The following is a 19,474-nucleotide window of genomic DNA, read 5'->3' on the forward strand; positions in this document are numbered from 1 at the left end:
ACAGCTCTCTGGGCATCACAGGAACTAACGACTATACGGAAAGGAAAACTGATTGCCTTCAGTGTAGCTGGCTAGACACATCAAGTGTTATCAGACCATCTGCCCATTCATTGCTCTGTCTCCATTATGCTTTGTTGTGGATCTTTTTTTTCCCCACCTCCACAAAAAAGTGCCATTTTGGATTGACCATCAAATGAGAGATTAACCGTGACTCTTCTGATCGTGGAATACACATGGAAACGTACAGTCCAAAGGACTGATTTTTGTCTTGAGGTTGGGATTTATACAGCACTTTCCTCCCTGGAAAGTCTGAGGAGCAGAAACAGTGCTGTATGACACCTCATAGGTGTCCCACACCTTTGAGCCGTAAATCTGTTTCTCCAGAGGCAGAAGAAGGAAGAAGGCACACAGCTAATTATGCTCTGTGGGGCAATTTGCCTTTTTATTTCCTGATGTATTCCCTGACTGGTGGAAAATCACTCTTGCAAACACAAAACTTACCTTGCTGCCAAAAGGTGCATCTCTAAATTATTAATCAAGAGCACACAGAACCACGAAAGGTGGAATATTGAACAAAGGCTCAATTGACACTCTGGAAGTTGCAGAAGATATGGAAGACTCCCTTCTAATTTATTTATTCCTTTTCTGTTCTGTTATCCTGATATGCTTCTTCCAGTTACCATTGCACCCCACACTGTATGGTATTACGTGATTTTGTTTTCAGATTGTTGGAGATAAAGTTACTTCATTATTAATATATATGTACTGTGCATATCCATAAATATTGAATATATACGTATGTGTAAACCTACTGGAAGTGTTAATAGTTAAGATAAACTAAGTCCATTATCGCAATGAGTGACTATTTCTATGACCCTATTTGCAATAAAACTAGATTCAATGATATGAGAAAATTGCTAGGTTTCAAAATAATTGAACCAGGCCAGACGAATCCCCACAAAGGCATCATTTACAAAGTACTTTGCTTGTCTAAAATATTTATCCCCGCAGAAGGAAATGGAAAAAGAGTTCATATGGTTACACAGCTATCCTCTGAGCGTAAAATTGTTTTATCATGTTATGTTTATTTCCTAGACATCTTCCATTGGGGTATTGCAGGAAAATACTGGCTGTGCAGTTAGTTCCTTTGTGTGGACTGTTCATATTTATTCACTGGGAAGTCAATCATGTTTTGTTCAGGCTTGTTTTGTTTTTCTGCTGAGCAAACACTTAAGCAACCCTTTTCTTGTAAAAACTTATTTGCATATACAGTGTGCACCATTCAAAGTCAGCACTACACAGATAGTTGAGATGTCTTTGCTTTCCCTCTTATGTACCATGGGAAGTAGTAGAATTCTTCCTGAAAAAGCTGGCGTTGCTCATTAAGACTGCAGTATATTGTTCATGCTTAAGGACTCCGTCAGTAGTTACAGATATTTTTAGTTTGTCTTGTATTGAAAGCCTGGATAGATTTTTGCTATTAAATGTTCACAGCGAACTGCTTCCAAGCAATCTACAGACAAAGAATTACTCCCAGCAATTATCCACTGAATAAATCTGAATAATGAATACATTCACAAAAGTCACTATCTATTTGTGAACAATTAGCTGAAAGAAATAGAGGTGACACTCATCAGCTAAATAATTCATTTATGAATTCTTTGTCCAGCTTTGCTTCTGACATATGTTGCATGAAATGAGATCAAAGCTTAGATGAAAAACTACTTTAAAAAGAAGGGCAATGTTAAAGGAAACTCTTCCAGCTTCCAAAGCAGAAATTATCCCACTATTGTAACTATTATTTATTACCAGTGATTTCAGAAGCTTGTGAAGTTATTTTCCTGGAATCCTTCACTTCATGCATTAAACTGTGTTTTATTCCTAACGTATATCCAATTTTAGGTTGTTAAACTGCAATCAAAAGCACTTAGGAATGGATCTGTCCCTGTTATGAGATTTGAACTCCTGACATCTTTATCCACTGGAACTTGAGTGTCCAGGTAACTACTAATTATTCAAGCATTTACAACCATTACTATGAATATAATTAACACTTTGTGGCATAAAAGTGAGAATGGCACTATGAAATGATCATTCCTAGCATTCTGGATAGCAATCTTTCATGAAAATGTTTATAAGCTGCCTAACTATTTTTCAATCAAATGAACAGAAAAATTGTTTACATTTAAGGGCAATCTCTAGAACTGAAAAGAAATGGTTTCTGGCATTGAAAATTATAAATGTTGTCTCCACATGTCCATTTCTTGAAAACGACACCCCCCAACCACCTTTTCTTCAGGGTTTTTTAAAGAAAATACCAAAAAAATCTGATTAATTGTTTAGAAAAATGTGAGACCTTTCTTTCAATAAAACCAGATTCAGTGAAAAAGACAGGAACAAGGTTTTTCATTCAGGTCTAAAATCTCATGAGCTCACTGCTGCTCTCTGCAGGAATAAGAGGCTGCAAAAGACCTTCTTATGTGCCTTGCTGGATCACACCAGTAAAAATAAATGAGACAATTCACATAGAGAAAGTGAAAGCTAGATGAAGACTAGAGTTTGACTTCCCTCTTCCCACCTCCACCAGTTTTGCTGGCCAAAGTAGGCAGGTAAATTCCTTCTTATATTAATTAGTAGCAAGTGATTATAACAATGGGAGGAAGGAGGAACCAGAGGAGAAGCTAGGGACCATGGTTTGGAAGGCTTTGTCACCTTTCTGTCTAGGATCTACTATGAGCAAAAGTTTTGAAGAATGACTTTTCCCCACCAAAAGATCAGCTTCGATATCCCAAAATAACTGCTGTGAAACACTTGCAGGACACACCAGAGAAGGGATTTTGAGAGCGTTTCACAAGTCCTGCAGCTGTGAGCCGGTTGCAGCATGAGGAAAAGCCCTCCATCACCCCAATGTACAGGAAAGAGAAGGTAAGGTGACTCTCTCCATGTGTCTTTTAGATATGGTCCATTCAGTGAAGAGCCCCAGTCCAGCAAAATGAGTCCTTCTCCATGTTGACACTGCTTTCACTGCTGGAAAGGGAAGGGCTTGAGGACAGCAGCCCCTGCAAGCGCTGCAGACCCGTGCAGAGGCTGAGCTGTGGGAAGGTAGCAAGGCTCAAAGGGAGCTGCTGGCCCCACATCAACTGTGGATGCCTCCCCTGCTGTGCTGGCCCAGTTTTCTCTGGGGGAGGATCCCAACCCTTCCCGTCTACTCACCCATTCCCCAAATCTGTGAAAGGAAGATTAAAATAGTGAAGCCCACAGAGCTGCTGTGCCCTCTGGTTCCTAGTGCCAATGTAAGCATCTTGGAACCCTTGCTCCACTAAGTGCAAAACAAGGGCCCCAGTCTGAGCATGCCATGGGAGAATCCATCTAGCCACCTGGAAAACAGCACAAAACTGGAGTACTTTAGACATGTCACAGCAAATAAATAGCTCCAGGAAAAGAGCAACAAAAAAAGCTCAAGCTTGTGCTTGTAGAGACAGTAAACCACCATATTTCAGCAGTCAGGGCAGGTATTTCTAACTGGAAATTGTATATTTGATGATGACCAGCCCTCAGCATTTGACAAGGGGCTGTTAAAGCCTCTTGAATAGTAAATCACCTCTCTTCCTATCAATAATCTTATTATAATATCTGTAGAAATGTCTAATGTTAAAATCCAACTTTATTACTACAATAATGGATCTAATTTGTAAAACATATAAAGTGAGGCCATAACTGTACTGGAGGGAGATATATGTGATCCCACTACATCTATATCATTTCCTGATGGTTTTACCCACATATTTTGAACGGGAGAAGGATTAAAAGCAATCCCACTTGCAAGATTTTTGAGATTGGGAATGGCTTCTGGAAAGGAGGTCAACATGATCACAGAAATGCAGCAATCATTAAAAAAAGAACAGCCTTGACTTCACGTTTACTCATATAAATATGTGAGTGTTTATCTGTGATTTGCTCCATTCAGCCCCTTTCGAGTTGCCAGGAAAGCCCTGCTTTTCAGCTGCTCAATCAGTATTATCACTATGTGCTATTTTTGTCTACTGAGTACATTTCAAGTAACGTCATCCTTCCCAAGCCAACGCTGGTATGAAGGGCGGAAACTCTTCTTTCCACCCCTCTGTCATTTACTGCTGCTCCCATCTGCTCGGTGGCACTGCCTGCTCAGTCCTTGCTGCAGAGGGATCTCCACACACTTTCCCCTGGTCCTCCCTGTTTTCTTGAGCAAGTGGCTTTCCAACCGAAGCTTCGTGTGGGGGGCTTCATGTTGGCATCCAGAGTACATGTCCCAAATATGTCCAGCCTCACCTTCTGATCCTAGTGCAGAGGAGCTGTCGGTAAGTAATCTCTTGATGAGCGATACAGTCCTTATGTCCAACGCCCCGAGCTTTTCACAGATGGGTTGTTTTTAAGGGCATATATTTTCCCGACTAGCACTTTGGTAGGTTTCCAGCTCTTGTCACAGTATGTTAACATTGGGTTTCTGTCTGAGGGGAAAATGCATCTTTTTTTTTCTGACAGGGTGTAGTTTTGATTTCCATAAGTTGTTGAAGTCTACTAAATGTTGTAAATGCCACTTCATTTTTAAGGTCTTCCTTGTCTAGGTGCTACCCAACCAGCTAGTTGTTTAACGTTTTTCGCTTCTGATGTGATGTAACTGTTAGCTGTTTGGAAAAGCTCATATGGACAAGAGCTCCACTTGGAGTTATAAATCTCTTCAAATATAACGCTCGGTTTTCTCAGCTGTGCCATAGGAGGAGCCCTCCCAGCTAAAGCTATAACCACTGCTAGTCTGAGCTGGGCATCTTCTGCTGTGTCTCCCTAAATCTGTTTCATTTTACACAGAGTAATTAAATATCCATTATGCCTCAAAGTGTGTGTGTATGTGTGTGTGGCTATAGCAGAGTGATTAGGGTACTCACCTGGTAGATGAGAGACCCTGTTCCCAGTGACTGCTCCGATGAATATTTGAGTATTTCTTATTAAGTATTCATTGGAACAAGGATAGGAGCAGACTTCTCCCACCCCCAAGGGAGCACCCAAACACCAGGCTGTAAAGTCATTCTTTCATTCTTTCTTCCTTTAGCTCAATGAATATTTAATTATTCGAGGCCAAACAAGATGGCTTCAGTGGCAGAGACTGAGATTCCCTGCTCCCATGTGTGCACCATAGCTCTGATGATGAAAGCGTGCATATAAGAGATGTGGGTTCATATTCCTTTGGACTTAGAAAGAAGTTGAATCCAGGTTTCCCATGCCCTGGATGGGTATTCCAGCTTCTGAGCTGCTGAATAAAAAACACAGAGCTCCAACATACACTGTCCCCAGTCACGAGATGGAGGTGGTATGGATTCTTGTATGACCCCAAGCTCAGAGAAAGCATCCTTATCAGTGATAAATTAAGCTGAAATTGGTTTATAAATCCCTCAGGAGAAGGTACCAAAGCTGAAGACATTCCTCACTCCATGGCAGTTCCTGCTGGCTATGTTATGTGCCTTTCTGAGATTATCCAGAGTGCGATGCATAGGGAAACCTACTTATCCTCTGTACTCTGGGTTCTGACACCCCCAGACTGTAGTTAATGGGACTTAATCCTGCCTCTGCAGCCCAAGGAGTGGGTGTGTGAAATGGTGAGTGTGGGGAAAGGATCCAAAGAGAAAAGGTGTAGAGCAAGGGTATTCGAGTCTAAAAACAGGCAAAAGTAGCAGGTAGTGAGGAGTAGAAAGACTAAAGCAGGAAGAAAAACATGGAGGAAGGAGCATGCAATCACTGAGTGGGGAAAGGACACACGAGGGAAAAAAAGGAGCAGGGACAGTGACCAGAAGGAGCAAACAAACCATCTAAGAAATAATACCATTTACCTAGCAGAGGAACAGAGGGAAGGGGGAGAAAGGGGTAGAGAAGATGACTTTGATCTTAAAGTAAAAATAAAATGTGGAGAATCTCTGCCACCCACTCAGGTCTTTGAAAAGTAGAAAATTTGCCATCTGCTTTCCACTTTCAGAGGACAGTGGGTGTCTGAACTGAGATGTTTTGGATTCTCTTTGGGGAGTTGACTATAGGCGCATTCCTATGCAGAAGAGGGACTTACTACTATTATTGCAGCTCTGTTTCTTGTCATTTGGCAGAATCCACAGCAATCTGATTCTGTTATCAATGACTGAGTGTGGCATCCAAGCAAAAACCAGAGCAACAACATAATTGTGATATCAAAGTATAAACAAATTACCTTCTCGTACCCATCACGATAGTGTCCAAACCCAAGACTGCTGCATAGTCTCAGTTGTTGAAATGGCAACACTGCACTCAGAACGGAGCTGCTTAGCTCAGAAGAACATTTCAAAGGTGCTCCTAATGATATGGTTCATATATTTCATATCACATTTATGTGCGTCTACACCAGGGCTGTTGAGCAGCCACCTTCAGTAACTGTTCATTCCAATTTAGAGAACTCCTTTCTGAACACTTTGCTGTCCATTACTTTAACCAACCTTTTTCCTGAGAAAACAGCTTTAGAGTACTGAAGTTCTATGACAATGAAGGAATATCCATATTGTCTTGCTATAAATATTACAGTGGTCTGACTATAAATGTCAAAACAGATGTGTTTCCTGTCATGTCCTTCAAGGGACATGGTAACATAGCCACAAAAGCTCAAAGCTTCACCCAGATGCCTTACTCCAGTTTGAATAGCCATGTGTTTCATGTTTTGATCAACTCTTTAGACAGATGACAGTAGCGATCCTCCTTCAATACTGAGGAAAAGGCCACCTGTGGACCAAGCTGTGGGGGAAAAGCGGAAAACAGAGAGAAGGGTTCGATTTCGTGAGCCAGAAGAAGTCATTGAACATGGTACGGTCAAGCTATTAAGCCTTTTGGCATGACCTTTCTAGCTTTTTAACATTCGCCCTGCCTGTCCACGTCAGCTTCCCCCTCTGATAATCTTATTTGTGATTTTGAGCTCAGCACGGGGCAGAGGACAGACAATTTTTGCTCCTTGCTCTGCAGAATTGTACCTGGTCTGTTTGCCTGCCTGCCCTGGGAGGAGACAGGATCCTGCATCATGTTAGAGCAGCCTCAGGGCTGTTCTCGTGGTGAACTCCTGAGTCAGCCTCCACAGGGATCATTGTAGACCATGGGTTTGGCTGAGTCCCAGGTCTACCCCAGAACAATGCTTCCACTCATAGAAAAAGATCTCAGACCAAATTTAAACACACTTATGTCATTCTGGGTAACTAGGATGTAATGGTGGGGAAGGAGCCAGCCCTCTCATGTTTCTGAGCAGCATGCATGCCATGGGATACAATAGTAAAGGTCTGAGCCTGGCTGGTCCACTGGGGTTAAAAGCAGCCAGGATGTAACCATTTCTGCCAACAAGGGCACCGAAGGAATGATACAGCTAACATAACCTCTGATCTTTCATTCATGAGCCAAAATAACAGTTTGCAGGTAGGTCAACTGGGAGTGACCTTGAGCAGAGGTCTAGCACAAGGATCCAGTTTGCACTTCTGCATATGCTATATACAATTCATAACCAAATAAGAACTGTTGCTTCATTCTGACTTTCACAAACTGACCCAACTAAGAAAAATTGTATTTATTGGTAAGGAACTAAAATTGTATGGTTTTGATATGTCAGTCAGTAAAAACACAGGTGACAGAATGGTAAAATTTCTATGTCAGCCACCTGTTTGGACTGCTACTCAGCTTCTAAAAACAAGGCTTGGCATCCACTACTGTGTTTGTACACAGACCTTGCATTGGTTTTGCAATACGTTGTTTCTGGTGCCTCGTAATGCAGGAGTGAAAAGCTGTTTCTTGATAAGGTTGTTGACACGGCCCAGGCTTTCCCATCAAAACTGAACTCCTGGGAAGGCACAGTGAGTCGGCCCTAAATTCTCAAAGCTCAGCTGACTGCTCAAGAGCAGGATTTTGATGAGATGTAATACCTTCTTCAGCTCCCTGCCAGAGTCCATGCCCCCACATCAGCACTGGTAACCCTGCAGTCAGTCCAGCTCAGGGGACCTGGTTCATCTCTCACGGGTTCTGAATTCAGCACAGCCATGCTTGAGCTCCAGGGAGCTGCAAGGGTGGAGAAGACTCTGACTTTTTCCATGAAGACATGAGAAATGTCTCAACCCATAATTAGTATTCTGTGTTGCAAACAGCCTGTGATTTAGACGATTTGCTGTTTGTCCATGCAATGTTATTAATGTAGAGGCTGGTAAAATGAATGTTGCTGGCACCACTGAAATTTTTCCATTCTCTGGATTTTTCATCCTGGATTGCATCTGGGTCCCAGCTGCCAAGTGGAGGCAGTTCCAGGGTATTGTTGGATGAAAGTTGCATCTGCCAGTGGGCTTTGCTTTCTCAACTTTCATTCTTCTCTCAGCCTGTTGGTCTATCTCCTTTCCCTTCTAGAAATGATGTAGAATAGGGAGGTCTTTTTTGCGAGAGCTGAATCCTGACCTCTCTGCAACAGCAGCAACCTCTGTCTCTGAAATCCCCCAAACAACAATTTTTTCTCACTTTTCTGAAGTGCACCTACATCTGCATGTTTGCATGGAGTGGGTGGATCCTCACCTGGCACAAATCTGTACAGACAAAAGCGGTGTAAGAGGTAGGCCAGCGTCTATAAGGCGACAGGCAATTTCAGAGACACCGCTTGGTGCTTGCTTTCTTATTAATCTGCTGCAAAGAGGCCTTTCCAGGCATGTAAGAACATTTTCATTCTGTTTTCTAGCCATTTCCTGCTGTGACTACGTAGTGGGTAAGTCGAAGTTTCACATTATAACTGTGAGCCATCCATGGCACTAACCTGAGTTTGCTTTGTGGCTGCTGGAATGCACTGTGCAAATATATCCTCCGTATACAAAGCATTTCGTACTGTCAGTGGTTGTTGCTTTTTCTTCTCAGCTTATGAAGCATAAGGTGTTGATGAGGTCTGGTGCAGTATTTTAAACAAGACATCTAGTAAGACAAATAGTGGAAACAAAAATGAAATCCCTGAAGCTATTTTTAATTTAAATATAATTAATATATTTTATGGCAATAGAATAGGTACAGGTTTTTCACTAAGATATGCAGGGAAAGCACCCCAAGCGAAACAATAGTTCTCCCTGCTGACTTTCATATGTGGGGAAGAGACAATTCATTTCTATGCTGGCAGCAGGGTAGAAATAATAAAACTAATCTGTTTTTTCTTTTTTGTTTGCAAGGATGTTTGAGGCCAGCCAGCCTCACAGACCCTCAAGCAAATGTGTATATCTGGATGTTCTTATGATGGTGATCATTTCTAGAGGCCCTGGCCAACATCCAGCCCCTGCTGTATGCAATGCAGTAAGGGGAGAGGGGTACATATATACATGTATGTATACACACACACAGAGCCATAGTGTTGGGAGGCCAAAAGGAAACAAATGTCCCCACATGCCCTAGCTGTTGCTATTGCCCAGGAAGAGCGGTTGTATGCTCATGCCAGTGGCAGCATCAGCTAAGGCAGTTGTTGGGCTAGGAACAAGGTACTATAGGCAGGAAAGAGCCAGGTGGAAAAGGAAACACCAAATATCTCTCCGGTGACAGTGGAAAAGTGTGTCCAAGGCAGGAATTGAATCAAAATCTCCTGTATCCCGGTCCAGTGCTTTTCTCAGATGAGTTGTCTTTTTCTTAGACTGGGCACGCAGCTAGGGCTGAGTGTGCTGTTCCAACAAACAATTTAACTAACAAATTTAAGCATTAATTTTCTATTTGTAATCTAGAAAAGACCAAACTTACATTTAAGCACATAACAGTAGTGATGTGCTGAAGCTGTTGTGAGCACATCTCATCACTATTTTGTGGGTGGGATTATTCTTCCACATTATTTTTTTTCTGTTCCTGGACTGAACATACTCCCTAACTGAGAGGACATAAAGAAAAGCAAAGTTTGCATTTGAGATCACCCAGAAATTTCACATGGAAAGTAACTTTCACAAGACTGAAAAACATTATAAGCACTTCATAGAAAAGGGCTGATGTGAAAAGCTGTTGAGCTTTCACAGAAAAGTTTCACCATTACCAGGTATGCAGGTATGCCTATCAGCCAGGTCCCGTGCTTTGAAAGACAGGTAGCCACCCAGTCAAGAACTGTATCTTGTGCTGTGGGAGATCACACAAGGGAAATACCAATTTCCAAATCACAAATCTCTGCAAAAGCAGAAAGTGGTGAGTAATTCCCTGGCTAAATACCTTCATATCAACCATTCATAGAATAATGCCAAATAAACAAATTTATAAAAATTGAAGTCTGCTCATGGATAATTTGCAAACAGAAAGAAGGGCTAAATTCAAATGAATAAATTATTTGCTGCAAATAATTCACTCAGATCTTTTATGGGACATTGATTTGGTTTCTGGTTAGCTATAAAATGACTGCCTATTAACATTTTACCTTTTCCCCATACACTTTTTGATACATTATTATGTGTTTCTTGCTTGGTTTTATGACTTTTACCTTCCTCTATGTACATCTGTATGACAGTTTAATTGACTGCTGTGTATTCCAGGGCTCATAGTAGAAGCTAATTTAAATATGTTACAGCTAATGTTGGCCCTTTACCCATAATAATACACACCACATTTTTATCTCCTTATTGATTATGTGCATATGGCAGGAAAATAGCTGCACACTACGGGTTTTTATTCAGGCATGAATTTGGCTTTATACTGCATATTTAATACTCAAAGTGCTTTATAAAATAATACCGATTGTGCAATGGCCATGCAGTCAAACAGAGCAGCCAGATCTGAATCAAACTGGATCCCTGAGGCCCATGGATGGTTACACACATGCATGGGCTGGGGCACGGATGTCAGTGAGCTAAATGTAGCCCATTGATTTCCACATATGTACTGTGCCTGACCTATGGCACTTTAAACATACTTGAACTATATTTTAAAGGCAAGAAAAATGTTTACAGTGTTCTCCTGCTTAAGAGCAAGTGCAGAGGATGTTCCAGTGTAATTAGCACACCTAGCACTTAGAGAGAGGTTAAAACTGCCAGAGCTTTCTAAATATGCCTCTCGGTTAATGGAGCCATGTTTCGGTTCTTACTGTAATTAGCAGGAGCCCCAAACAAGCTGAGTTACCAGGGAAAAGGACAGAAATCCAGATCTTCTTTCTTTTATGGAACACTTGTGAGCATTAAATAATTAGACGAGGTAGCTTAATATTCTCCTAGTATTTAACTTAACATTTAGCGTAAAGGTATAAAAAGTAATTGCTGGAGGGAAACTTGAGATCATGCATTAGCTATGGTAATCCTGTTCTTATTGTATATAATTAAACTCTTTAAATGCTCCATTAGAGGAGATCTTCTATACTCACCACCTTCCATCGGGAGGTGTGACTCACTATCACTTAACTGATGCCAACGAAGTACTCGCAACCAGAGCCCTGTGTACCCTGCTGTTCCCAGAAAAGTGGGACAAAGGCATCAGTAGGGGGTCAAATTTGGGAAGTGTTTAAGATGACACTAAAATAATGCTGCTTTCTTTTTTGTCCTCATCACTGTTCAGTAGATGACAGGTCATCATCTGGATTGCCTGTATTCCTGTGGCTCTCATTTTGTGCAGTGCTGATCCTTGCTGTGAGTCTCTACTACACCAGCATGAAGCAAGATGTCAAAGTCCTGGAGGAATTTCAATCCCAACTTGTTATCTTCTTTCTTCAGATAAGACACATTGCTCAAAAATGCTGGACTTGGTTTATGAGGCAGTAGCAATGTCCTCTGGCCTGACAGACATCTCAGAGCACTGCTAACCAGCACATGGCAGTGCAAAGCTCCCAGTCTACTCCAGTCACATGCAGGGAACACGTGCACATCCACCTCGAAGAGCAAGAAAAACACCCCTGTTGTGCACTGTCCAGCAGTCACTTGTTCTGCTTTCTTTTTTCTTCTTTGTTTTTTTCACATTAGTGGGCGGTCATACTAGCACCTTGAGGTCAGTCGTGGTTTAACCGCAGCCAGCAACTCAGCCCCACCCAGCCACTCACTCACCACATGCTGGTGGGATGGGGGAGAGAATCAGAGCAGTAAAAGTGAGAAAACTCATGGGTTGAGATAAAGACAGTTTAATAGGTAATGCAAAAGCCGCACATGCAAGCAAAGCAAAACAAGGAATCCATTCACTCCTTCCCATGGGCAGGCAGGTGTTCAGCCATCTCCAGGAAAGCAGGGCTCCGTCACGCGTAATGGTTACTTGGGAAGACAAATGCCATCACTCTGAACGTCCCCCCCTTCCTTCTTCTTCCCCCAGCTTTATATGCTGAGCATGACGCCATATGGTATGGAATAGCCCTTTGGTCAGTTGGGGTCAGCTGTCCCAGCCGTGTCCCCTCCCAACTCCTTGTGCACCCCCAGCCCACTCGCTGGTGCGGTGGGATGAGGAGCAGAAAAGGCCTTGACTCTGTAAGCGCTGCTCAGCAGTAACTAAAACATCCCCGTGTTATCAACACTGTTTCCAGCACAAATCCAAAACGTAGCCCCATACTAGCTACTATAAAGAAAACCAACTCTATCCCAGCCAAAACCAGCACAAGGTCCCACCAAACTCATGCTCCATCATCCCAAACAGCAAACAAGTATCTGAAATTTGGCCCCCAAAGAGCTTATAAACTGCTGATACGAGGAGCAGAAGTAGAGAGAGAAACACATTGATCTGTGCAGGCAGCAGCAAGTCTCCTGAGTCTCAAGTTAAGGCTTTAAATACCAAAACATCTTTCTCCTCAAGTCTCCTAAGAGCTATTCTGCAGAAGTTAAAATAAAGCTGAGCTATTGCACAAACACTACTCTGGTGGCCAAAGGCTTGGCAAGCTGCTATATTTATACACCTGAAATTATTACTAGTAAAATCCCAGCAAATTACTTTCTTGCTTCCCTTCATGCATTTTTTTCCTCCATGGGCAAAAGCTGTTTCTTAATGTTTCACTTGACTCCCAAGGTGTGAAAAAGAACATGAAAACTCATTTAAACAGTAAATAGTTTATTTGCCTAACATGATAAATAGCAGCATTGAATCTCAGGCTAATTATCAAATCAGTAGTTTAATCCTCTGGGTTTGATTGAGCCCATAAACCCCATGAGCTGAACTTACAAGATTTATGATAGTGCTTGTATTCAGTCAGAGGTTATGCATTTATGCCTGGGTGTTCAAGGCTTTATATAATGCTAATATGGACTGTTTATGAAGGCGTGGGAGGCAAAGGCCCTGTATCCCTCCATTGTCCCACCATAGTATGCACCTCTCTCAAGGGAATCCTTTTAATGGAGATCATGCAATAAATGTCCAATGGTGCTCTGGGTGTCTGAGCGGAGAACAAGTAAGCGCAAGCTTATGAGCTTCAGCTATGTTTTCTTCCTAGACAAAATCAACACAACCAGCTTTTTAGGCCTTAGATTCTTGTCAAGTAGCAGGTGATGTACGCTTGGGTTTATTTGGTATGATAAGTTTGACATCAGAATCTGTAAGAGCTGAAGAAAAAGAAAAAGAAAAAAAACAGAGATAAAGAAAACTGCAGACAAGATGGAAGAGATGCTTGCAAGACCTTGGTTCGAATTCCCCTGCCATTGCAACCCATCAAAAAGAAAAAATGGTGCTTTATTTTTAATTGATTTTTTTTAAAGAAAGAGGGCCATGCCTCTCTGCCCCAACAACCTTCTTCCAAGCAGCCCAAGGACTTAAACGAGTCAGAGGATAAACAGAAACAAGTTATGCAGCCTTCTCTCAAGGGGAGAGTGGGCAGCAACTTGATTGAGAAGGAGTCAAAAAAATTGCAGTCCAAGACAGAAAGAAGTGACTTCAGTGGCTATTCTCATGCTCCTCCTAAGATGTCAAAGGCCACAGTAACTGCTGGTCTGGGAAGCAGAGGTTGCTGCGGGAGGAGTGTTTAGCTCAGGGGCTCTTTGTGCAAACCGCTCGGGTACCCCAGCTCAGAGGGTAAGTTTCACCGCTGCTTCCCTTCCCTCTCCCCTGTCTCAGCCCTGCTGTTTAGGTAATAAAGAAGAAAGGTTTTAAACTTGTGTGCTGGTGAATCTCTGATGAAAAGGTGTGGATTGGTACATGCATGGGGCAAGGGGGTCATTACAACTTCTGTTTCCTTTTTTTAATGTTTATGATCTTTTCAATGTTCATGTTGAAACTCTTTGGCGAATCAGTGGTCTTCCTTTTTTGGCTCTGGATTGACACTTCCCCCCTCCGCACATACCAACTAGCCCCTTCAAAACAGGAGCCTCTTCTGCAGGGATGGTTCCCTCACAGCAAGTCATGACACATTGCAACAAGGAAGCAAAGCCTGCACTGACAAGAACTGAGCAATCTCAAGAGCAAGAGCAGTAGAATGAACCCTTCCAGTACGTTAGCAACCTGGTTTCCGTAACTTTAAAAAAAGCCAAAGGGTTAAGGTAAAACAGGAACTCCTCTTGGGACTGTGAGGGAAGATGCGGAGGCAGTGTAAAATCCGTATGTGTGCTCACCTCCCTGCATGGCTCCCCAGGGGATGGGCATGGGACCACCTTTCCCCCAGGTCTGCTTTAAATGGAATATGGCCACATTCTCCTTGCTAGGGCCCCAATTTATCAGTGCAAGTGAGAACAGCTATCACATCTGGGCTGTCAGGGAAATTAAACAGAGGAACAGCTATTCTTGGCTTCTGCCTAGGCTCTGGTTGGGACAGTTTTGGACATGGGCAAAACCAGCACTTGAGTTGTCTGTTGAGGACTCGCCATGGCCTTGCAAGACCTCCCAGGTCAGGATTGTTTACTGCGGTCAGTCAGATACATGGCAGGCTGCAGAAAGCCAAAACAAATCTGCTGCAAAGCCAGAACATTTGAAATAAATAAAAGCTAAACCCCATCCCTGCGGGACTGGTGGCATTTTGCAGGTGAAGAAACTGAAGCTGAGAAAGCCAATGCATCTGTGCAAGTGAATGAAGCAGGTCAATAACAAGGCTGGGAATAGGAGGAAAAATCCCAAATCCTGGGCCTGCATTTAACTACTGCTGCACAGCTTCACTGTGGACTTGTTTTATTTCCTTCTCACACTGAAGCTCTTTTCCCATTCATCCATCCTGTTTACACACACACATACACACACCACCTCCCACCTTTTTCCACTCTGCCCCTTCTTTCTGTTCTTTATCCATCACAGATCTATCCTCATCGCTGTGTGCTGGATGGGATTTCTCCTTATTCTTGTTCAATGCTGTTTTTCTAGGTGTGACATATTTGTGAGTCCATGAGTTTGGAAGAGCTGATAGGAGCTCTAAATTACACAAAATCAGCCATGTTGGGTAATATTTCCCTTGCAGGCCATGCTGGATAATATTTGCCTTCTGTACAACTCCAGAGAATTGTCCATAAAGAGGTAAAAAAAGAGGAGTACCTAATTTATTACAAACGGTTGACACACTCACCTGAATTCATGCTGGTGCCAGTGTGGTGAATCGCTTTAGAAGTCAAGAGTCCTGAAGCCACCCAGCTCTGAGCAATTATTTAATCCAGCTTGGAAATGGTCATGCTTTTGCTTTAAAAGGCTGAAAGAGGAGTGATGGAGGACTGGACTCTTGCAGCAATTTTTGAAGCAGACAGCGAGTAGGTGGGCTTCCCAGGAGCCGTGTCTGGGGTGGCAAGACTCAAAGGGCCAGAAGAGAGTAGAATGAGGTCTGTGTGTGTAAATGGACTAGTGACAGAGCCTAAGGGTAGAAGTGCTGCCTAATATCCCTTATGCAATGGGTATTAAATTAATGCACAACAGAAATCAGCAGACCACAACAGTGAGGGATAAGCATTGTTTTGGCAGCGTTCAGTACATTCCTGCAACAGGAACAGAGGGCAGCTGCCAACACCCTCTTCAGGCAGGCTCACCACATCAACAGCACCTGATTGCACTAGCAGGCGTATCCATACCCATACAAGTAGAGGAGACAGAAAAGGACACAGCGAGATGACAATAAATTTTTTTACATTAACCTCTTAATGCACTCAGCATTAGCACTGGCAAAAGGCAGCCCCAAAGACTGCTTCTAGTCCCACTCCTGCCCTTCATCTCTTCAACCCTGCGAGTCTGGAAAAAAGTTAATGGAGCAGGAGAAGCCCATAGCAGCAATTTTAATTGTCATTTCTGCCTTTTGCCATTTCAAAGCAAGCAGAAGGGCTGGCAGCATGTGACTAGAAAAAGGGTATTACCAGCTGTCCTCAAGGAATAACTCAGGAACCTCTAAGATAATAGCGTGGACTTGTTTCTTATTAATTCCTTGCTCCAGGATAGCCGTTGGGAACCTTTAGGCCCACCTCTGAAGAGAAAGGCTGATGCTACATGAAGAAAATTAACCAGTTGGCATCTATAAAATGAACCTGCCCATGCGGCCTGTGGTCCCCCTTTACGTTTGGTAACAAGCTGCCTTTCAGCTGCATGATGACATGGGAGCATCTTCTCCTGACCTCCTATGGCATTAGGGTTCACTGCTGGAAGATGGTACCAAAAGGGCTCAGGCAGCTTACGATGGTTGGCTATATCCTTGACTATACAAGCTGTGTCATGCAGACGCTGGAGAATGAGTACACGAACTAAGACACTACCACTGACTTTGAGTACAATTTTTTATCTTACATTGTAACAATTTAAATTCACCTTCAAAAACCAGGCACAGAATTATTGACTTTTCAAATAATTTATTTGCATATATCACCAAATCATAAAAAGCCAATGCACTGTCCAGCAAAAAGCATCAATATATAAAACACGTTAACTCATTATCAGTAACACTAGAGTGTATCACTTATACTAAACGCAGTCCAGCTCCTGCTAAAGCCAAAGGAAACTTTGTCAGTGACTCCATTAGCAGAAGGATTGGACTCAGAATTTTTATTTGTTAGGTGTTTACAAAGGGCTATATTAAAATGCTAGTAAAAAGCTTCCCTTTTGAGACTGTATCAAAACAATAATAAACCTCACTCCAATTCTGTTTCTGTCAAATGCATGCAATTAAAGCTCCAAATCAGCAGTCATTGCACTGCAAAAGACCGTACAAATCAAGAGAGATAATATTCAAAACAGACCAGGCTCTACCCTCAGCTTGTGTGGACTGGCATGGTTCCAGCGTGGCTCACAAAGCTAAGCTATATACATCAGCAAAGGATCTGCCCCTCTACTGCTTTCAATGGTTAAACAAATTATGAAAAAGTGTTCAGTTTTGTCCCCACATACCCCTTACGTGGGGACCTCCTTAGCAGCATAACACAATAGTTAATCTGGACTCTTATAAAGCTTTTCCCACATGGCTATACAAAGAGACAGTAGCTCACGAATGCATAAGTCACAGGACATACTTTTCAGAGAGGTTGAAATGCTTTCAGGCTCTGCTCTGACTTGTAAGCGAGAAAGGTCTGCTCCAGATCTTTGCAGATGGTACCACACAAAAACCCCAAACCTTTTAAAACTATGGATGCTAACGAGCTCCTTTCAAAAACGGCAAGTCTACAGGGATTTGGGAACAGTCTTTCCTTCCCCACACAAGCCACGAGCTGCGCAGGGCAAAGGGCCAGCTGTAGGGTATCTGGATCTGCCAACGTAGAAAGAAGAGGTTTCCAAAGGAGCCCCTCCAAGCCTGGTGGCAATGCCAGCACCTTTACACTAGACATCTGCACAGCTGACACAGGTGGCTCTCTCCAGAAGCTGAGTTTAGGCAAACACGTACTTCAAGGAGATGCTCTGCAGTTTGTGAAGCCACATGAGCAGGCTGGGGCTGAGTGGGCCAAGCAAAGGCTGAAATTGGTGTCAGCGCTGCCCGCACAGGCACTGCAGCCTGAAAGCCAAAATCCCTCATAGCAAATGCACTAACAGTTGTCCCCACTACCTATTTCTATTCTGATTTATGGCACTCTCCTGTCCCCCTCAGCAGTCCTTGTCCCCAGTAGGAAGAGACATGAGAAATAAGGCCTGATCAGCTTGATGGCAATAAGACCCTCTGTGAAGTCTGCAGGAATGTTTTTGGAGATGAAAGGATCCAGGGGAAGGAGATGTCAGCAGAACTGTTAATTTTTGTTGTTGTTGTTTTGTTTTGTTTATAAACCTTCAAAAACCTCTTAGGAGTATGCTTCAGATCACAATATATTGATTTCTCAATTGTGTAGTTTAGGCTGAAAAATAGCAATAGTTTTATTCAGAGAGTATTTGACTAGAATTGCTCTCGTGCCATCAGTCTGCACTGGCTGTGGACCCCAATGCAGTGGTCCTCGGCCTGTAAGGATGCTGTTCAGCACGGAGCTTCTCGGCATCGTTTAGCAAAAAGACTCCTTGCAAATCTGGAAGACTGTGGTTTAATAAGGAGACTGTTAGCACCTTTTGAAGTCAAATGTTGAACACCGATTTAGCAATGGCCGTTAAAACTGTTGCAGCAGCCTAGGAATGGAAAGGGTTAACTGATTAAATCACGATCCAGTGTGTTGCAGGAAGATGTGGTCTATTTCAGACACAAACCCTTGGACTTCACAGTGTTAACAGGGAACAGTAACTCCCTCTGCTGCAGGAGTGAGTGGGGGAAGAGCTCTGGACTGTGTTATGTGGGATACTGTGACAGATGATTTTCAAACATTTCCCCGCCTTAAAATCTGTGGTTTAACATAACACCCATCTAACTCCACCAGGTTCCTTGAGGGACTGCTGGCACCAGCCTTGGGAACCTCCTAGAGCAACATGCCACTTGAATGAGGCCTGGCTTATGTAAAAGTAAGGGTTTGATGTCATACCCCAGAGAGCACAAGTGAGAACAGGGAAAATCTGCCACTCTTTTACTTATTTTTTTGACAAAAGGTAAAGTTTGCCATAGGATCCGCAATTTTTCTCACATTCATAAATACTCTTCAAAATCTATATACAAACTGGAGTCAAACTTGCCCAAACTGGGGGGGAAACGAGGGGAAAATAAGGAGTAGGTAAAGAGCAGTTTTGTCACACAACTGTTTACTCATTTGTGTGAGAAATCACCCAAGAGGTCAACAGCAACGATGACTCTTCATTCCCACCTCCTGGCAGGTTGTCTCAACCCTCACTTTACAACATAGTCAAGCGGAAAGGGGGAACAAAAACTTCTCAAATTGGGTTTCCACCATATACAAATAATTCAAGCTATTTCAGTGATCAGCTCTTCCTACCAAGTACTTTGTCTCCTTGATAAACACCAGAACCACCAGGTTAAAACATTGTTATTTAGGAATTTCAAGCCATGTAGAAAAGCTCCAGCAGGAGGATTTGAGGGGGATCCAGGATAACACCATGGCGGAAGCATTTGCCATGGAGATGGAGGCTTGTGCCTCCCAAGGCAGAGGGGGAGATTAAACCTGTGCCTCAAAGTTACCTGCCAGCAGGGAGGGCTAGGGAAAGACCATTACAGGCATTTTAACAAGTAGCTCATTGCTTTGTGCCACCCTGGTGAAAT

General features: G+C 42.8%; 1 protein-coding gene across 1 annotated transcript; it reads left to right on the forward strand.

The window, feature by feature from the left end:
* The first annotated feature begins 4,025 nt into the window (after positions 1-4,025).
* On the forward strand, positions 4,026-11,759 carry C6H14orf180 (chromosome 6 C14orf180 homolog). Its single transcript, XM_072866101.1, has 4 exons — positions 4,026-4,337; positions 6,726-6,852; positions 8,744-8,770; positions 11,557-11,759. The coding sequence occupies exons 1-4, from the start codon at positions 4,026-4,028 to the stop codon at positions 11,757-11,759; spliced, it is 669 nt and encodes a 222-aa protein (XP_072722202.1).
* The last annotated feature ends 7,715 nt before the right edge of the window (positions 11,760-19,474 follow it).

This window comes from Ciconia boyciana, chromosome 6 (genome assembly GCF_034638445.1).
Source record: "Ciconia boyciana chromosome 6, ASM3463844v1, whole genome shotgun sequence".
NCBI classification, from domain to species: Eukaryota; Metazoa; Chordata; class Aves; order Ciconiiformes; family Ciconiidae; genus Ciconia; species Ciconia boyciana.